We start from the raw sequence: 19,822 nt of genomic DNA, 5'->3' as shown, positions 1-19,822 counted from the left end.
AAGACAGTTGAAAAGGTTGTGTCAAAATAGCTCTGGAGTCCTCAAGACTGCCTGATCCCAGTGAGTTTGGCTTTAGGCTTGGGCATACAATAATACAGAAACTCACTGGCTGTGCTGGTCAATGATCTCCTCGTAGTGATAGATAGAGATCAGATGTCCATGGCAGTGCTCTTACTGGCAAAAACGTTTTAATGCTTGGGATTTCTTTCACTCCCTCTCCACTACTATCTGATGGTATTGCTCAAGGCAGAAACTTCAGCAGATGCTAAAAGTTATTTGCCTTCTTGGGAAATTTTGCCTTTCAGCTGCAATATATGATTTTGATATGATTAAACTACTGAGTATGGGGACTTACATGAAGTGCCACCATTCTGAGCTTGTAAGGATTATCATGCCGTCCCCTGCCCCCTTCAACATGTGCACAACATTAAACCAAGTTAGCAATAATATAGTGGTTAGTTTGGGTTTTATACCAGAGAAGTTTGATTCAAGCGAACCTTCAGGTATAAACACTGTTCCCTGCCCTGTATCTGTCTCCGCCTTTCTCTCGCTGCCCCACCTCCCCACCCACACCCCTATCATTGAATGGTCTTTAAGGAGCTCAGTTCTATTCTTTTTGGCTAACGAGCCTTATTTGAGGAACAGAGGAGTGGCCATAACACATTAGATCATTGAGCCTTATATTCTGCCTGTGATAACCATTAGAACTTCCAGAGGAAGGTGAAAAGACTCAGTTGCACCTAACAGCTAAACCTGAAAGGGTCTGACTCACTATGTTTGAGGTGCTGACAAAGGCTCAGCTCCCACTGAAGTCATCTTGAATGGATCTTCCATGGAGTCAGTGCAATCTATTTCACAGTTAGGACGGAGCTCCTAGCAAATGTGTAATAGTGTACAAGGAGAAGGAAATCCCTCATAAGGACTTCTAGAATGATCAGTCTTTAACAATAAAAATAATAATTATTATCATTAGAGATGGTCCTGAGCTGTGAAGTTCAGATACGTTGGTTCCCAACTGAGGTGTTTGTGTCTCTCTTTATTAATAATAATTTGCACTTAATGTATGTGACCTGTAGATAAGGATTACCCTTAGCATGCAGAAGTGTAACTATTACTGTTCATAAAGTAGTTCATCCCAGTGATTTTCAAACCGTGGAATGCTGGCTGGCTGTCTTCCTTGTTCCTCCCTACCAAGTTACATTAAAAAGACAGATGCATATATAGAACTCTTCCATGTAAACATTTGCTATAGCTGCCAGAGACATATTGTGTGATTGTAAATGGAAGGGGAGGTTGTCTGTGCAGTTGTGAATATGAAGGGAGATAATGCTCTCTCTCTCTCTCTCTCTCTAAGAGAGATATGGTGGACACAAAAGAATAATTTGAGAATGGTTGATGCAACCCTTTTTGTAATCTAATCGCAATATTTGACTCTACCTCCTGTGACACTAAATCCCAAAAGGTTGACTATACACCATAAGAAAAAGCCTTTTTTTGTAGCTATTCCAAATTTAATCAAATAAGTAGCCAACTAACCCTTTTAGAATTTAGCTGAAAGGACCAGGAGCGGTGCCAGGGTTTTTGGCGCCCTAGGCGGGGGTCCTTCCGTGTTCCCGGTCGTCATCGGCAATTCTGCGGCGGGGGGAGGGGGGCCTTCCGCGCTCCCGGTCTTCGGGGCACTTTGGTGGCGGGTCCCGGAGCGAGTGAAGGACCCGCCGCAGAATTGCCGCTGAAGACCCGGAGCGTGGAAGGACCCCCCCACCACCACCGAATTGCCGCCAAGGGCAGCAAAATGCCGCCCCCCCAAATCCTGGTGCCGTAGGCAACCGCCTAGGTCGCCTAAATGGAAGCACTGGCCCTGGAAAGGACTCTAAAAGAGCAAAAAGTGTTCTGTTCCAATAGAACAGGAATTACTTGTGGCATTTTTAAATGTATAGGATTTTTTGAGAAGGGTTTTGTATGATTTGGATAATAAAATTATTACAAAATCCATATATGACCATTGCTTTTTAATGGACCGTATTGTGTAAAAGGAGGCCTATATTTTTGCTGTAGCAGTAAAGATACTGGATCACATTCTCTGCATTTATTTACATCAGCAGAGAATTTGGTCCATTCTGTTTGGTTTTATCTATACATTCTAGGCTGAATTTTGCTGTACATGAAAGCGATTGTAGCGGACTTTCTTGTCTCTCTTGTTTAATTATGCGTGTGGAAGATAAGCCATCTATGGATTAAAATGGTTATGTCTCAGGATGCATCTACACTGCAGCTGGAAGGTGTAATTTCAGCTTGCTGAGACATAGGCTGACCGGATGTGTGAAAAATCAGGACAGAGGGTGGAGGGCAATAACCGCCTATAAAAGACAAAGCCCTGAATATTGGAACCGTCCCTATAAAATCAGGACACCTGATCACTCTACTGAGACATACCTGCACTATCTCTGATCCAGCTAGTGCACTAGAAATAGAAGTGCAGCTGCAGCAGCATGAGTGGCAGGGTGGGCTAGCCAATCTGAGACCCTTGGGTAGCCATCCTGTCCTGCTTCTGCCACTACACTGTTGTTTTTAGCCTGGATATGTCTACGTTAGCTGAAATGCAGACCTCCCACCTTCAGCGTACGCATACCTTAAGGATAGTTCCACCTATGCACTCAATTGCACTTCAGTAACACAGCCAGATTAGTGTCTATAACATGGTTTAAATTTCTAATCTTATCATGCACTTTACATTGGCTATAAATGATGCATCATAACCCCACATAACAAGATTGAGATATGACATAAAACATCACAAAGTAAACAGGGTCATTTTACTTGATTTTACTGAGACATTTATCATAATGTAAAACAAACAGTTTACTGAAATTCTTCATTAAGAAAATATTATTGCCACAATGAGCTTTTGAGTGCAGCTAAAGGTTTAAGATGATATAGCACGCTCCATTGTAATCTTGGTAGCTTCCAAAGATGGTAGAAAAAATCTAAAGCCATTTTATGATATCTAACATATACTGATGGCAGAGAGACAGTAAAATTAGAATATCTGAGAATCAGGTCATTTCTTTAAATAGAAACCCTTTTCCCCCAAAAAATATACTGTACCTCATTCACAGCAATGGAGAGACTGCAGCAATATGTAAAAGGAAAGAGTTATAGGCCCAAAACTATAGACTTTACTCACATAAGTGATCTCATTCACGTAAACAAGGGCTGCTAGGCTGAGGCCTATAATTTTACCCAAATTTTATCCTAGAAAAATATATTTAAAGCGCTTTACAATAATGAACTGAGTGAAAATCTTATCTTTATGGGACTATGGTGAATGGGAAGATGATTTTTGTTTCAAAATTACTTTTTCATGCCAACACAAAATCGGGGGCGGGGGAGGTTGAGGGAAATAATCTCTACAGTAGCCATTATATTGCTTTATCCAACCTGGGCGCATCATGTATAAAGAAAAAAGTTTCTCTCCTTGAATGAAAGCATTGTTGGAATAATAGTTTCAGCAAGCTTGGTTACACATTCCCCTCCTGCTGTTCAGTGACCATATTTTAATTTAATAATTTTAAATTTCCTTCACTCTCATCTCTCAGCAGGAACCTAAAACTTGACCTAACTTTTGTACTGGTGACCCCCCCTTTCACACAGCAAGCCTCTGAGTGTGACCCCCCCTTATAAATGTAAAAAATGTGTTAATTTAACACTATTATAAATGCTGAAGGCAAAGTGGGGCTTGGAGGGGGAGGGAGGCTGACAGCTCGCAACCCCCATGTAATAACCTCGCAACCACCTGAGAGGTCACGACCTCCAGTTTGAGAACCCCTGTCCTACATGCACAACCATGGCCAGGCTTGTGTGTCTATGGGCTTCCTAGTAAACACACATTGTGGTAGGGGGAATGTCATTAAATTAACCTATTATGACCTTTTCCTTACTTGAAGGGCCCTGCTCTCACAATTAGAGCCAAGCAGACAGACCCACTACACCAATGTTGAACTCTGCTAAAGTCAATAGGGCTGTATAGGGAGCCCTCAGTCCATCCTGCACAGATCTGATTGAAAGCCAGACTTAGGTTTGCCAGTTATATTTCTATTAGCTCTTTTTCTGTGCTACAAGGAGAGAATTACTACATCTTACATCTAGCCATTTGGCAGGATTTTCCATGAATGAATAAGCAAGTACAAATGGATACTATCTGACTAGGAGGCAGTTGGGCAGGAGAGGATGGGGGCACTTGCCACACGAATCACACATTTTCAGATATTATAACCTATCTTGAAAATTTCCATTTTCATAGTGGTAGGAAGTCTGTTCTTCTATATCCTGCGTTACTCCCTTTTGCTTTCTCCATGCCTTTTTCCGCACATCATTGTTTTGACTGGTAGCACCATACGTTTTCTTTGGACTAACAAAAGTATCACTGTTCAGTTCCGTTTCTTCAGCCAGTTCATCTTGGTCGATTATGCCACATTTCTCTTCGCTGAGGCTTTCAGGGTCAGCCCATTCTTGCTTCTCACCAGAAGCAAAGATAGCATAGAATATCACTCCACTGTAGTGCACGAGAGCTGCTATCAGAAAGACATTTTGCCACTCTTCTCGGGTCTGAAAGAATGATATAGGACTCATTAGGTTTGCAGTAAATGGAAATACTAACAGCTGGATTAGACTAGGAGTTAGCACACATTGTACATTGATTGACTGTCTGATTCCTAATTTTATAAATAAAACATTTGAAGAAAATAATTGTAAACAATATTTCTTTTTCCTCCCTAATGATAGCTAATAAAATACTAATGGGATTTCCCTGTGGGCTGTAGGACACTCATGAAGTTAGAAGGCTATGGCCCTTACTAAATGCGAGGAGGCAAACCCCATTTCAAAGCCATGATTGCTCAGGAACCTCAGCAGTCTTACACTGCAGTTTTCTAAGTAACTCTTGCGGGATTTTCTGCAGGAGAGCATGATACCACCCTCAGACAGAACCCTAGTGAAATTTCAGGGCAAGATGCTTAGCAGGTGTAAATTGGTATCCCTCTTCCATTGATACCAGCTGAGGATACAGCACCTAGTATTTTGCTAAGGAAAAAAAAACCACACAGCTGAAAAAAATTAGAGATCCAATAACCTTTGAAATGATCTTAATCTTGCATGTAATTTAATCCTCATTCTAGAACCAGGTAAGGAAACATTACCTTGTGTTTAGTCATCGCACCAACAATGAGTGGGCACACCATTCCCGACAGTGTCCCCACACCATTGGAGATCCCCATCAGAATGCTGGCGTACCGGGGTGCAATATCCAAATGGTTGACATTAAATCCTGTAACAGCAGCAGCAACAATCAATTGAACAGTCAGTTTCACGCCACGGGGCTAATATGATTTGCTTAACAGTGGTTAAAGGAGATTGAAAAAGGAGGGGGAATCCACACTGCATTAACCAGGGAGAATGGGGAGCTATCCCTCTGCTTTTAGCAAAGGAAGGGGAGCTGCACCCTTTTATCCTGCTTCCCCCTTCTTTTAACCCCTGCATCTCCACTTTTGGGGCATAACAGAGTATAGGAGATATTACTTATTTTGACTACTTGATCCTTGAAGGCTTCAGTGCCTGCAGTCACCTAGCATCTGAAGTGATGCACCCAACATTGAATTTTTAATTAAAGAATTAACAACTCATAAGTTTGGGTCTCTTTAATTCTTCAACTCAGTTTCATGCTTTAATTTAGGGAGCGTTTTCAGAAACATTTTTTCCCTGTAGTTTTAGTGACAATTTGCCAAAATACCAGACAGCCAGAATATATAGTGGAAAGTTTAATTACATTTCCTGTAGATTTCTAGTGGATAAATGTTTTATTAGAAAAGAAACCCCAAGATAAAAAGCAATTTAAGTGATTGTCAAGCAGTGTAATACTGTAGGTAACAAAAGCTGTGCGTATCAGCTGCGGATACCTGCAAGGAAAAGCCATGTAAATTCCAAACTGTATTTTCTCAGGTGTTCAAGGGGACTGGAAGCACTAGAAAGGCTGAGTATTGGTAAAATTGAAATTAGAAATAAAAACTCCTCTCCGATGAGAAAAATCCTGATATATCTGCAGTGGAACACAAGCTTCCTCTTTATCAGGATATCTCTGTGGTCAGCCTTCCATGCTCATTAACAGGAATTCCTGATGAACGGAAGTCACCATTTGAAAAACAATGGTGTCCAAGGAGCTGCAGAGCCCAGCATGTTGCTGGATAAGCCCATGGAGTTGAAAGGAACTACCTGCACAGGGCAGAAATAGTTATAGAACACACAGCATGATGACCCAGCGGGTGTAGCTGGCAGGGGAAAAGCAAACTGACAACTCGGATACAGGCAGTGGAGAGGTAATTCATACACTTTCGGAAAGTATCAGAGTTATAGAAGGACTGAAGAGGGCTGTTAGAGAAGCAAACAAACAGACAGAACCACCATGATTACAGTCTGAGAATTATACTGACTGTTTAAACCACATTTCAAACCTTCTCATCTTACATTTGAGTTTCAGAATAGTTTGCTATGTATCCTATTAAGTTTAATGTTTTGAATGATAACAGCCTAATCTGAGGTAAATGTGTGTTGCAATTCAAAGAGCATGGAGGTATTGTAAACCTAGAGTGGTAAAGACGCAGATTCTCACAAACTCCACCTCATTCATATTATATATATAAATAAAATGCAGGTACAGCAGTAATCATTCTGTTGCAGCAGGAAACAGGGCTTTCCCATAAGCAGCCATGCAAGTAGCTAATATGATTAATAAGATGAAGCTTTACCTGAAATAGCAAATCCACTAAATCCTACTGCCAGCACCAAGAAGGAAATAGCCACACCTCTTGTATGAGAGTAACCAACCACCAAAAGCAAAGTTGCTTCCATGCCAAAACCTGCAAATGAAGCACGAGACTAGATTGAGTTCTATAAAATATACTGGTTAAAAAGACACCAATAAGGACTAACCAATCTAGTGAGTTTTAAAATATGAGTTAATGCACTTTGGGGCATTACAGTTGCCACTGAACCCAGTTGCCAATTTTTTGTGGGTTCACAATAAAATTTTCTGTTTGTATGTTTATTTATTTAAATAGTTCTTCTTTTCCCTGTTGCTGTGAGAGAGACCCTGTAGCGGGGCGGCCTGGCTTCCAGGCGCCCCAGGAAGCGATGAGCCAGAACAGCCGCCAGAGTGGGCGGAGCCACCGCGGCCTGTCCCCGCCCCCCGGAAGTCCAGGGGCGGGACAGGAAGTATAAAGGCCAGGCCACAGCACTCAGTAGCGGGCCGGCAGCAGGAGAAGACAGACGCTGTTGCCCGAGCTCCCGCGGACCTGAGCCTGCCGAGAGCCCGGTACCCTGAGGAGGACTGGCCGAGCCTGCCGAGAGCCCGGTACCCTGAGGAGGACTGGCCGAGCCTGCCGAGAGCCCGGTATCCTGAGGAGGACTGGCCGAGCCTGCCGAGAGCCCGGTATCCTGAGGAGGACTGGCCGAGCCTGCCGAGAGCCCGGTACCCCGAGGAGCGGCCTGAGCTTCCCCCCGCCGAGGGCCCAGAGGGAGTGACAGACCTACCTGGTGCTCGGGGCCCGGAGGAGCCCATGATCTGCGACCCAGCAGACGGAACTCAGGAGGAGCAGGTACCCATGGAGGAGGAGATGGGAAGTGGCCCGGGGATAGCAGACCCCGAACCCATGTCAGTGTGTTGCGGTCAGGATCCCCACTGACTGCGTGGCAGACGGACTGCTGCGGATAGGGCCCCGGGCTGGAACACAGTGGAGTGGGTGGGCCTGTGTTCCCCCCTGCCACCCCGCGCCGGGTGGCAGTCTCTCCTCCTCCTTGTCCAAGGGGCCTGGGCCCCTGACTGACTATTGGTTTGCTGCCCCGCCCTGACCTAGGGCCTGGGCTAACCCAAACTGACCCAGACCCTGCTACAAGGCCTGGGCCACTGACTGACTATTCGTTTGCTGCCCCGCCCTGACCTAGGGCCTGGGCTAACCCAAACTGACCCAGCCCCTGCTACAAGGACTGGGCCACTGACTGACTAGTGGTTTGCTGCCCCGCCCTGACCCAGTGCCGGAGCTGCTAATTGTATGCTCAGTCCCTGCACAAGGGCCTGAGCTCTGAGCTGTTAATTGTGTGCTCAGTCCCTGCCTAAGGGCCTGAGCTCTGAGCTGTTAATTGTGCGCTCAGTCCCTGCCTAAGGGCCTGAGCTCTGAGCTGTTAATTGTGTGCTCAGTCCCTGCCTAAGGGCCTGAGCTCTGAGCTGTTAATTGTGCGCTCAGTCCCTGCCTAAGGGCCTGAGCTCTGAGCTGTTAATTGTGTGCTCAGTCCCTGCCTAAGGGCCTGAGTCCGGAACTGTTACTTGTGTGCTCAGTCCCTGCACAAGGGCCTGAGTCCGGAACTGTTACTTGTGTGCTCAGTCCCTGCACAAGGGCCTGAGTCCGGAACTGTTACTTGTGTGCTCAGTCCCTGCACAAAGGTTGAGCTCTGGACTACCAATTCCGTGCTTAGCCCCTACCCAAAGGTCGGGGCCCTAACTGTTATTCGCTTTGTAGCGGGGCGGCCTGGCTTTCAGGCGCCCCAGGAAGGGACGAGCCCCATCCCGGAACTACTACACGTGGCGAGCCAGCCAGGAGTTCCGCCCAGGATGTGGGCGCGAACCCTCGACTCCGGGGAGAGAGGGGCCGGGGGAGAAAGATCCCCCTCCCGAGACATGGATCTGTCCCAGCTCTTGGCCCTGGTGACAGAAAGCCAGGAGCGGCAGCAGGCGGCCCAGCTGCAACAGCAAAGGGAGCAGCAGGCCGCACAGCTGCAACAGCAGCAGCAGCTCATGGAGCAGCTTGGAACTCAACGGAACCAGCTCGTGCAAGACCTGGTCACCCAGCAGCAGGAGTTCCAGCGGGAATGTCTCCAGCAACTCGCAGCGACGCTGGCCCGACCCGGAGAGGCACAGCCTGGAGGCGCAGCCGGGACTACGCGGCCCAGCCCCCCGATCCGGCTGACGAAAATGGTGCCCGGCGATGACCCCAAAGCCTTTCTCGTCACCTTCGAGCGGGTGGCCGTCGTCGCCGGTTGGGCCCCGGAGCTATGGGCTTCCATATTAGCCCCATACCTGACTGGGACGGCGCAGATGGTCTACCGAGGCCTGTCGGTGGAAGCCGCCCAAGACTACAGCCAAGTAAAGGCTGCCATTCTTGATGCCCTGGATGTGAGCCCCGAGACTTTCCGGCAGCGGTTTAGGAGTCTGACCTACCCCACAGGGGCCCGACCTCGGCAGGTGGCCCAGGAACTCCGGGAAACCTGCAAGCGGTGGTTACAACCCGAGCACCGAACATCGGAGGAGGTAATGGAACAGGTGCTGCTAGAGCAGTTCACCCATGTTCTTCCACCACGGGGGCGGGCCTGGGTCCTCCGGCACCGACCAGCGACCCTGGCCGCCGCCGTGTCACTAATGGAGGACTTCCTCGCGGCTGACACGCCGATAGGCCCGGGACTCCGAGGGCCCCCACCCGGGGCGGAGCGCCCTACCCCCGAGAAGAAAGGAACACCCGCTCGAGCAGATTCACGGATTTCTTCCCGGGGAGCCGAGGGTTGGGCTCGGGCCCCGGTGGCACCGGGGCGACCCGCTCGGACCCCGACCCCCATAGGGCAAAAAGACCACCGAAGTCCGCCGGGACCCCCCCCCCGGCGTCCAGCCCCGGACGGGGCGGGCCACCCTGGGGCCCTGTTTCTCCTGCGGGGAGTACGGCCATCTCCAGCGGGATTGCCCAGGGCTGGAGTGTACCTTTGGCCAGGTCTGTGCAGGGGAGGCTCGGGCCCGTCCTTCCCAGGCGGCTAAGATCACCGTGCCAGTGGTCCTTGAAGGATACCCGACGGTGGCCCTCCTCGACTCGGGCTGCGGACAGACGCTAGTCCGCCAACGCTTCGGTCCCCCGGCTGACGCCCGATTGGGTGAAATTCGCCTGCAGTGCATCCATGGGGACGTACGGCCCTACCTGAGTACCCGGGCCCAGCTGACGATCGAGGGGGTCACCCGATCAATGGTGGTGGGACTGGCCCCACGACTGGCTCGCCACGTGTAGTAGTTCCGGGGTGGGGCTCGTCCCTTCCTGGGGCGCCTGAAAGCCAGGCCGCCCCGCTACAAAGCGAATAACAGTTAGGGCCCCGACCTTTGGGTAGGGGCTAAGCACGCAATTGGTAGTCCAGAGCTCAACCTTTGTGCAGGGACTGAGCACACAATTAACAGTTCAGAGCTCAGGCCCTTAGGCAGGGACTGAGCACACAATTAACAGTTCAGAGCTCAGGCCCTTAGGCAGGGACTGAGCACACAATTAACAGTTCAGAGCTCAGGCCCTTAGGCAGGGACTGAGCACACAATTAGCAGTTCAGAGCTCAGGCCCTTAGGCAGGGACTGAGCACACAATTAGCAGTTCAGAGCTCAGGCCCCTATGCAGGGACTGAGCACACAATTAACAGCTCAGAGCTCAGGCCCTTGTGCAGGGACTGAGCATACAATTAGCAGCTCCGGCCCTGGGTCAGGGCGGGGCAGCAAACCACTAGTCAGTCAGTGGCCCAGTCCTTGTAGCAGGGGCTGGGTCAGTTTGGGTTAGCCCAGGCCCTAGGTCAGGGCGGGGCAGCAAACCAATAGTCAGTCAGGGGCCCAGGCCCCTTGGACAAGGAGGAGGAGAGACTGCCACCCGGCGCGGGGTGGCAGGGGGGAACACAGGCCCACCCACTCCACTGTGTTCCAGCCCGGGGCCCTATCCGCAGCAGTCCGTCTGCCACGCAGTCAGTGGGGATCCTGACCGCAACACACTGACATGGGTTCGGGGTCTGCTATCCCCGGGCCACTTCCCATCTCCTCCTCCATGGGTACCTGCTCCTCCTGAGTTCCGTCTGCTGGGTCGCAGATCATGGGCTCCTCCGGGCCCCGAGCACCAGGTAGGTCTGTCACTCCCTCTGGGCCCTCGGCGGGGGGAAGCTCAGGCCGCTCCTCGGGGTACCGGGCTCTCGGCAGGCTCGGCCAGTCCTCCTCAGGATACCGGGCTCTCGGCAGGCTCAGGTCCGCGGGAGCTCGGGCACCAGCGTCTGTCCTCTCCTGCTGCCGGCCCGCTACTGAGTGCTGTGGCCTGGCCTTTATACTTCCTGTCCCGCCCCTTGACTTCCGGGGGGCGGGGACAGGCCGCGGTGGCTCCGCCCACTCTGGCGGCTGTTCTGGCTCATCGCTTCCTGGGGCGCCTGGAAGCCAGGCCGCCCCGCTACAGACCCGGACAAAACAACCAGGGAAACTGACACACTGACTATGCAGGGGAAACAGTGAAAGTAATTATTGTATATGCAAGGTGCTGTCAAATGCCTAAAGTAAACAAACTTGGAAAAAAGAGAAATATTTCTCTCCTCTAATTCATTTCAACTCTAGTGATCTGAGATGGCCTTTGTAACAATAGTAAATGGAGATTCTCAAACAGCAGTGAGACATCAATATTATAAATCATCAAGTACCACAAGGAACTTCCGGAAACTAACTTCTGTCTTTGTTAAGAAGTAGTGACCATTCTTCCAGGTGCATCAAGTATGGGTGACATGATGGCAATCGCCTGGTCAGTTAATTTGAGAATGTTCCTTGATTTAGGGTCAAATTCAGACCTGCTCCAAGCAGGTGCAACTCTTGATTTACTTCATTCCTACTGTGCCGTATATAGGGACATAAGAACATAGGAACTGACAAACTAGAGTAGTTCCAGGGTCCATCTAGCTTAGTAACTTTTCTCTGACTGTGGTTAGTACCAGATGTTTCAGATGAAGGTGTAAACCCCCCACTGAGCAATTACGCAATAACTAAGGCTACAATTTTGTCACGGAGATCACGGATTCTGTGACTGTAAGAGATGCCTGCAAGTTCGGGTTTTTGCCCTGGGTGGTGGGACTCGGGAAGGGAGTACCACCTCCATCCCCTGACTCACCCCAGTGGGCCACCCAGCCTGTGGGTCACTGTCAATGTCTCTGAGTTACACTGTAATACTTTATTGTTAAATTGTTACCCATTTTTGTTGCCTTGATTGTACCCTGATTTTGTACATTTTTATGACTGTTCTGTGAATTTTGCCTAATTTTACTATGACAAAATTGTATCCGTAGCAATAACATCTCTGTGATGGGATGTTCATCCCATACCATAGGTGACACATAGGGGGGCATGCAGGGTCAAGTGCCCCTCCCCCCACAGATTTCTGCTCAGCCTGCAAGGGGGGAGGAAGGGAGAGAGAGAGGCTCTGTCCTTCTCCACTGTGCCTCCCCATGGTATGTTCTGCCCCTGCCAGAACCGCCACCACCCTCCATCCCAGCATATTTCCAGCTTGCCTAGCCCCTGTCCTCAGTAGCCGGGAGGGAGCAGAGGGGTTGGGCCACCCGTGCCTCCCCAGCCAGGCTCTCTCTCAGGAATTGCTGTACTGCACAGAGCAGCCAGCTTCAGCCGGTGTGAGAAGTGGTTCCATCCCGCTCCCCACCCAGGCCCAGCTGCCAGGGAGAGCGGCCAAACGTGCCATGGGGTAGACGCAGCGGGAGAAGGACAGAGCCCCCTGCGGGTAACTCTGGCAGGGTGGGGAGAGCATGGCTAAGATATAAAGCCATGAAGTTTGCAGCAGAAAGGAGCTGCAGTGTGGAAGTTGGCAGTCACTCTCTGGGCTTAGAGAGGGAAAAATAGGAAACCCATGGAGAGAGAAGTTGTGATTTGTGCAGAAATTGCAACACATAACTATATGTTTTATCTGTAAAATCCAACAGTACCTCCACAATTCATGATTTTTCTTACAGTGGTAGTGGTTAAAATCTTTCTGCTTCGTAAAAAGTCAGCTAATTGCCCACCAATGGGAACAATTATTGTCATGACCATATGTGGAACTGCAGACAAAAGGCCAACCTGAAATTAAACAAAGTATATGTAAACCAATGTATTCTCTCATTCTGTTTGTTTAAACAGACACTAAGGCAGAGGATTCTGGGCTGCACCTCTTACAGAATTTTCAGCCCAGGGAGAAGGGGGTTATGGAATCTTTAAGCCACCTTTGTGCACGGGCAGCTCTAGGCACCAGCATAGCAAGCAGGTGCTTGGGGCAGCCCATTTGCAGGAGCGGCAGGGATCCAGCATGGTAGCTGAGAACCAACAGGGGGCCCTGGGAGCTGTAGTTCCTTGATAGCTCCCTGCTTATAGAGCCAGCCCTGGAGCAGGGAAAGAACTACATTTCCCAGCATTCCCTTGGCCACTACCAATAGGAAAGAGGGGGAGGGAGTGAGGAAGCTGAGACCTCATGCTGCAGCCTGCTGTGAATGGAGAGATGCACTGTGAGTAGGGATACCATATTTTAACATTCAAAAAATAGGACACTCCATGGGGAGGGAGGGTAGCCTCACCCTGCCACCATCCACTCCCTCCGACTGCTCCCCACAGAAACCCCAACCGATCCACCCCCCTGCTCCCTGTCCCCTGATCACCCCCTCCCGGGACCCCTGCCCCCCAGGACCCCACCCCCTCTCTAAGCCCCACTGGTCCTTGTCCCCTGATTGCCCCCTTCCGGGACCCCACCCCCTATCTAAGCCTCTCTTCTCCTTGTCCCCAACTGCCCCCTCTTGAGACCTTCCCCCCAAGTTCCCCCCTAGGACCCCACCCCCTACCTGTCCCCTGACAAACCCCTGGGACTCCCATGCCTATCCAACTGCTGCCTAGGGTGACCAGATGTCCTCATTTTATAGGGACAGTCCCGATATTTGGGGCTTTTTCTTATATAGGCTCCTATTACCCCCCCCCCCACCCCTGTCCCGATTTTTAACACTTGCTGTCTGGTCACCCTACTGCTGCCTGTCCCCTGACTGCCCCCCCCGAACTCCTGACCCATCTAACCCCCCCTTCTTCCTGCCCCTGACTGCCCCCCCCCGCTCCCTGTCCCTTGACTGCCCCCCTGGAACCCGCTATCCCTTCTCCAACACCCCAGCCCCCTTACCGTGCCACTCAGACCAGCGTGTCTGGCTTCGCGCAGCGCCAGACACGCTGCTGCATACATGCTGCCGTGCTCCCCTGCGGAGCCACAGCCCCCCACCCCTCCCCCCGCCCCAGCACCTGCCTTCTAGATTTGAACACCTCAAAATTCAGGAGTGCTCAAGCTCAGTTTGGGCAGCTGTTACTTCATTTCTCCCAAATCAAATATACTGATCCACTGTAACTTGCTGTAGAAAAAGTAGGATAAAATCAAGCAAGAAATGCTTCCCAGTGGTTATTAGGACTGGAATTGCTATTTTCAACAGCCATTGCCTTTTTTTGTTTGTTTGTTTGTTTGTTTGTTTGTTTAAAAGGAAGACAGTGATATTGCATTGGCAAATTCCCCATAAAGAGAAAGAGTGGAACAAAAGAATAATAAAGGCACCTCAACTTTTCCTCATTTATGGAGGACAGTCTTATAATATGCATCCAGATATCCTTCAATCACACAAGCTGAAAATTGTTCCACTTTACTGCAGTTCTGTAACCATATGGGAACCAATCCTGTCTGTGTTCTGTGCACATCTATAATTCCTGCTGAATGACCTGCCCTAGGAGCAAGTTACCAGTGACCCAGGGCTGCGGCGGCAGGAGGGTGCAGGTGGGGGTGGGGGAGAGCCCAGGGCTGGGGCAGCAGGAGGTGTGAGTGGGGGGCAATGGTGGGAGGGTAGGGGGGAGCCCAGAGCTGGGGCGGCAGGGGTTGCGGGTGGTGGGGGAGAGCCTAGGGTTGGGGCGGCAGGGGGGTGCAGCGAGGAGCCCAGGGCTGGAACGGGGGGCAGCCAAAATTTTTTTTGCTTGGGGCGGCAAAAAACCTAGAGCCAGCCCTGCCTTTGTGACATCCCAGTTTTGTGCTGTTCTAGGAGCTGGAGAGGCCTTGGCATAATTTAGACAGCCCTGGAGGCCTAAGTTATGGCAGCCTCCTTTGGCTGGCCAGTAGGCCACAACACTGCCAGAAATCTACTGCCTCCATCCTTCCCTTGGGGGTCCCCTACACCAGGGCTTGTGAGAGGGTCCTTGAGTGGCAGCTTTATGGCTCTCTCCCTAGCTTCTGCACCAGGGGAACTCTCCCTCAGCCTGAAATGGGGCTTTTAGGGCCCTTTTATGCCACTCTGTCCCTCTCTGTCAGCTTAGAGGAGCCAGAGAAAGGTTGGGAATCTCACCCTAGAATTTTCATAAATGTTTCTGGTTCTTATAGTTACTCCTGCCAAGGAGTTAATTAGAATAAATTTAAAATTCCACTTACCCCTGCACTTGTTATAAATAGGCGTAGAAGGATTAGATTTTTATTGGTAAATGTCAGTAAACGTTGTTTTCACCATATACACAGCAACCAACAAAAATAATTCCATCTATAATAACTGAAATTTACGGCTAGGCAGAGAAAGAAAAATGCTACTTGAGAACTTATTAGGGTTTGATTTAAGGATATTTACTTTGTATATTTTGACATGTGATGTTGACAATTGGTGTTTTAATGGTTATAAAAGCTTTAACTTTTTCAATCTCAATGTCTGCTGTCATTCAATAATTATTGTCTGACCCCCCCCCACCCATAATTTCCCACAACTGTGAAAATTTAAAAAGATAAAAATAAGAAAAAAAAGCTTAAAAATAAACATTGATATTATCAGTTGTAACTGGCTTTGGAGGGAGTTGAGGCCGCCCAGCACCTTGCAGGACCAGGTCCAAAGTGCAAGAGCTGGAATTAAGAAACTTACCTTACTTATTGCAAAGCCAAAGACCTCTTCAAAGTAAGCAGGCTGACTTATAAGCAGCAAATAGAAGGTCCAGCTTCTACAAAAGTTTGCCACAATGATTGCATACACTGGCATTGAAGTGAAAAACTTCTTCCACGGGGTACTAAATTTCTAGAACAGACAAATTGAAGACTTTTTGTATAGGTAAAAGCAAGGCAGAAACAAATTTTCCTTTCATATTGGTTGTATCCCCCAGTGCAACTTTACTGATTTCAGAACAGCTTCTCCTGATTTACAATGGTCTAAGCTAGTGGAGAATCAGCTCCTAGGTTTGTGGCTGGGAGCAAGAAAGAGCTTCTTTCTTTGACGTGTTAGGACTTTTGAGATACTGTGTAGAACAGTGGTTTTCAAACTGCAGGTCGCGACACAGTACTGGGTCACGGAATGTAAGGCACTGGGGCGCACTGGCTCTGGTTAGCACCGCCGACCGGGCCATTAAAAGTCCCATCGGCGGCGTTGCCCGGCTATGGCAGGCTAGCCCCTACCTTTTCTGACACTGCACTGTGCCCCGGAAGTGGCCAGCAGCAGGTCCGGCTCCTAGGTGGGGGGGCCAGTTCCTGGCCAATGGAAGCTGGGGGGGTGTGCCTGCAGTCGAGAGCCACATGCGTGCCTCTGCCTAGGAGCTGGACCTGTTGCTGGCCGCTTCCGTGACCCAGCACGGTCCACGGTGCCAGGACAGGCAGAAAGCCTGCTTTAGCACCCCCACTGCGCCGCTGACCGGCAGATGCCCGAGTTAAGCCCACACCCCAACCCTGCGCCCCATCCCCTGCCCCAACCCTGAGCCCCCCCAAACCCAGAGCCCTTTTCTGCACCCCAAACCTCTCATCCCCAGCCCTACCCCACAGCCTGCACCACCTGCTAAGAGTCCTGACCCTCTCGCACACCCTGACCCTCTCGCACACTCCAACCCCCTGCCCCAACCCTGAACCCCCCACAAACCCAGAGCCGCCTCCTGCACCCCAACCCTCTCATCCCCAGGCCCATCCCAGAGCCTGGACCCAGAGTCCTGACCCCTTCCCGCACCCCAACCCCCTGCCCCAGCCCAGAGCCCCTTCCCACACCCTGAACCCCGCATTACCAGCCACAGCCCTCACCTCCACACCCCAACCCTCTGCACCAGCCCTAAGCCCCTCTCACACCCCAAACCCCTCATCCCCAGCTCCGCTGGGTCACGGGCATCAATAATTTTCTTCAACTGGGTCGCCAGAAAAAAAAGTTTGAAAACCACTGATGTAGAGCAACAGTGGTACAGTGGGTAAGAAGAATTATAAAGTAAATTGCAGGAAAGCCTTAATATGTTCCTCACTGTCTTGTAGTGTGATTCAATCTGATAAATTCCATATTGTAAATATGCAGTAACTAAGTGACAGGCCGATATCAGTTTTAGTCTAAATTGGGACTTGAACTAAAGTCCTTGGGATCAAATGGAATTTATGCAATTCACTCTTCTCACTTTGAGTTTCCATTTATGCTTCAGTAATCTGTACAGAAGGAAGAAAATTACTTCAGAACCACACTTATTTACAATAGAATTCCTAAAAGAAACCATTTGTAATGATGGTAATGTGGATATATTTTTTCCTTCTCTTTAAAATGGATCTATTATTTACACAGTGTGGTATGAACTCCACATGGATGTATTTACGTTGATCCAATTAATATTAAGGGTGCAATGGTGACCTTGGATGTGCATGTGTGTCTCCAGCCAAGGTCTGATTGATTTCAATGAATGCATCAGGTGTGCATCCAAGGGTAGAATTTGACACATTATCCAATCACCACGATTGTTAGCCAAATCATCCATAATCAAAAGAGGATTTGGGTTATTTTGTTACAGAATGTTGAAGAATGCAAGCCAGGAAGGAATAGGTTATCAAGAAACAGCTTTTGTTTTTACAAACAATAGCAAAACAAAGTTATATAAATGGAGGAAGACAAATTTGATTGGAAAATATATCTTGGGATTAGATTTCCAGTATGTTACTGGTAACAAAGCTAAGAAAAGGTCTGGGGAGTTGGGGGGGGGGGGGGGGCGGCAATAACAGAAAACTTAGGCTGTTTTAAGACCAAGAGCGTCAGAGAACCCTGACTGTGCATACAGAACTTCCACTGACACCAGTTGTAGGCAGCTTCTGATCTAGGTAGCAAAATTGACTTCATTTTTTCTGAACTCAGTTGGATTACTCATAAGCAAGATCAGAATCTGGCCCCTTAAGTTTAGACAGGAGTAGAAACTTTGAGCTGAAAGGACAATGAGTGGTGTATATTGATTAGATTATTATATTTTTATGCATGGGCTGGATTCTGTAGTCCTTTAAGAAAAGAACAGCTGCCCTTATGTACGCTGAAGTTCTACACTGTATCGCTATCCACACACTGATATAATGCAAAGTCTTAATATGTTTGTTTGCCATAAATGACAATGGCCACCAAAACCTAGGTATTTTCTGTCTATGACCATGCAATTATACTTACACTTGCACTTGCACTAACTAGGCCGGCTCCTTCTCCTATACTTGTTTCTATGTATGTCCTTTCTTCACTGGTTATTGTTGGATGTGCAGCAGGGCTCTCATAGGCATGAAACAGCCAGAACATGTACCAAAAAATTCCAAACATTCCTGTAGAGGTGGAATGAAAACAGATTGGTTTCAAATGCCATTGGGTATCTGTAATGCCTAATGTTTCAATTATTTATCTGAGGACCAAATCAAATCAAAGCCCGTCAGGAAGTCTGCACAAATTCACATGGAAAAATTATAGCTGTGTATTTATACTGTGCCCATCACAGTGGTATCTGAGCACCTATTCAGCACACTGAACTTATGTGCTTGGGGTGATGGGGGCGGGAGGCAGAAGCACATATCTGCATGTGATGTGGGGGAGGGAGGGAATCATGTTTAATCAAAAAAAAAATTGGTATGGGCTATGTAAAGACATAGTAAGCAGATCCTGACTGGCAAACCTTGCAGCACACACTGTGCAAAAGGATCAAAGTGAATTATCCCATCTCTGAAACAGATAAATAAACATGCATGGGTGAGCGTCCCCGCTGGGTGTGGCTTTTGGAGCCCTACTGTTTTGTGAATGGGTAAGTGTTTACGCACAAATAAGAGGCAACTTCAGGGATGTATCAGCATGCTTGGGGCATCGTTGGTAGTTAAGTGGGCTTTCACAAGGACTCGCCAGTATGTAGCCCTGCACTATATGTTGAAATCATTACAGTTTAAAAGCATTTTACAATATGTTAACATAGTATTTTTTAATACTTCATAGAAAGCTGACAATAAGACTGAACAATTTTGATCAGTACACTGTCTAACAATGCTGATCCAACTGTGTGCCATTTTACATTAAACAACTCACCATAAATATAAAAGACTGATGGCCATCCTATATACTGTACCAATATCCCTGCCAAGGGCATGGCAACCACTGCCCCAGCGTAAGAACCTGAAGATCAAAAGGATTGAGAAAACATGTCAGCTATGTTACCTAATTCCTCCAACTCATTTCCTATAGGTATTAGAACAACTACACAGGGAGGCTGGAATAAATTGTGTACCAACTGTAAACCCTGTATATGATGGAAACCACTTCAAGTCAGCACCCTGCAACTACAGTGTGCACTTAAGACCAGCATCACAAAGTCCAAGTGGTACCTTTATCATGCAGCAGCATATGTTGAGATAGGTAAGCTGTATTATCTGCATTACGCATATGGATGAATTGCACTACAGAGAAGTCAATAGCCTGATTTTCAGAAGCATCGAGCAGCCACAATTCTAGACTGAGAATTTAAATACGGTCTCCCATCGTTATGCTAGCACCTGTGAAACTCCACCAATGCTAGCAACAGTGGATTGTACATCTAGACCTGCCATCAGTATGTTCAACAATATGTTGACTATAGCGGCGTTTCTCAAACTGGGGTCCATGGACCCCTGGGGGGTCCCCAAGGAACCCCCAGGGGGTCCGCGAGCCCTGCTGATCAACTCCTCCTCATCTCCTCCCTCCCAGCACC

At 48.7% G+C, this 19,822-nt stretch overlaps 1 protein-coding gene across 1 annotated transcript in view; it reads right to left on the bottom strand.

Annotated features, from left to right (window-relative positions):
• Nucleotides 1–2,808: 2,808 nt before the first annotated feature.
• SLC17A8 (solute carrier family 17 member 8) overlaps nucleotides 2,809–19,822 on the bottom strand; it is a 48,411-nt gene continuing 31,397 nt past the window's right edge. The window contains exons 6-12 of the mRNA XM_024099645.3: nucleotides 19,165–19,251; nucleotides 18,274–18,419; nucleotides 15,760–15,909; nucleotides 12,796–12,928; nucleotides 6,798–6,908; nucleotides 5,196–5,323; nucleotides 2,809–4,605 (exon numbers count right to left, since the gene is read on the bottom strand). Coding sequence (XP_023955413.2) covers nucleotides 4,267–4,605; nucleotides 5,196–5,323; nucleotides 6,798–6,908; nucleotides 12,796–12,928; nucleotides 15,760–15,909; nucleotides 18,274–18,419; nucleotides 19,165–19,251 — 1,094 coding nt within the window. The 3' untranslated portion in view covers nucleotides 2,809–4,266. The remainder of the gene's footprint in view (nucleotides 4,606–5,195; nucleotides 5,324–6,797; nucleotides 6,909–12,795; nucleotides 12,929–15,759; nucleotides 15,910–18,273; nucleotides 18,420–19,164; nucleotides 19,252–19,822) is intronic.

The sequence above is a fragment of the Chrysemys picta genome, chromosome 1, assembly GCF_011386835.1.
Source record: "Chrysemys picta bellii isolate R12L10 chromosome 1, ASM1138683v2, whole genome shotgun sequence".
NCBI lineage: Eukaryota > Metazoa > Chordata > Testudines > Emydidae > Chrysemys > Chrysemys picta.
The sequence above is the reverse complement of the archived record's forward strand: the minus strand, read 5'-3'. Positions and strand labels throughout refer to the sequence as shown.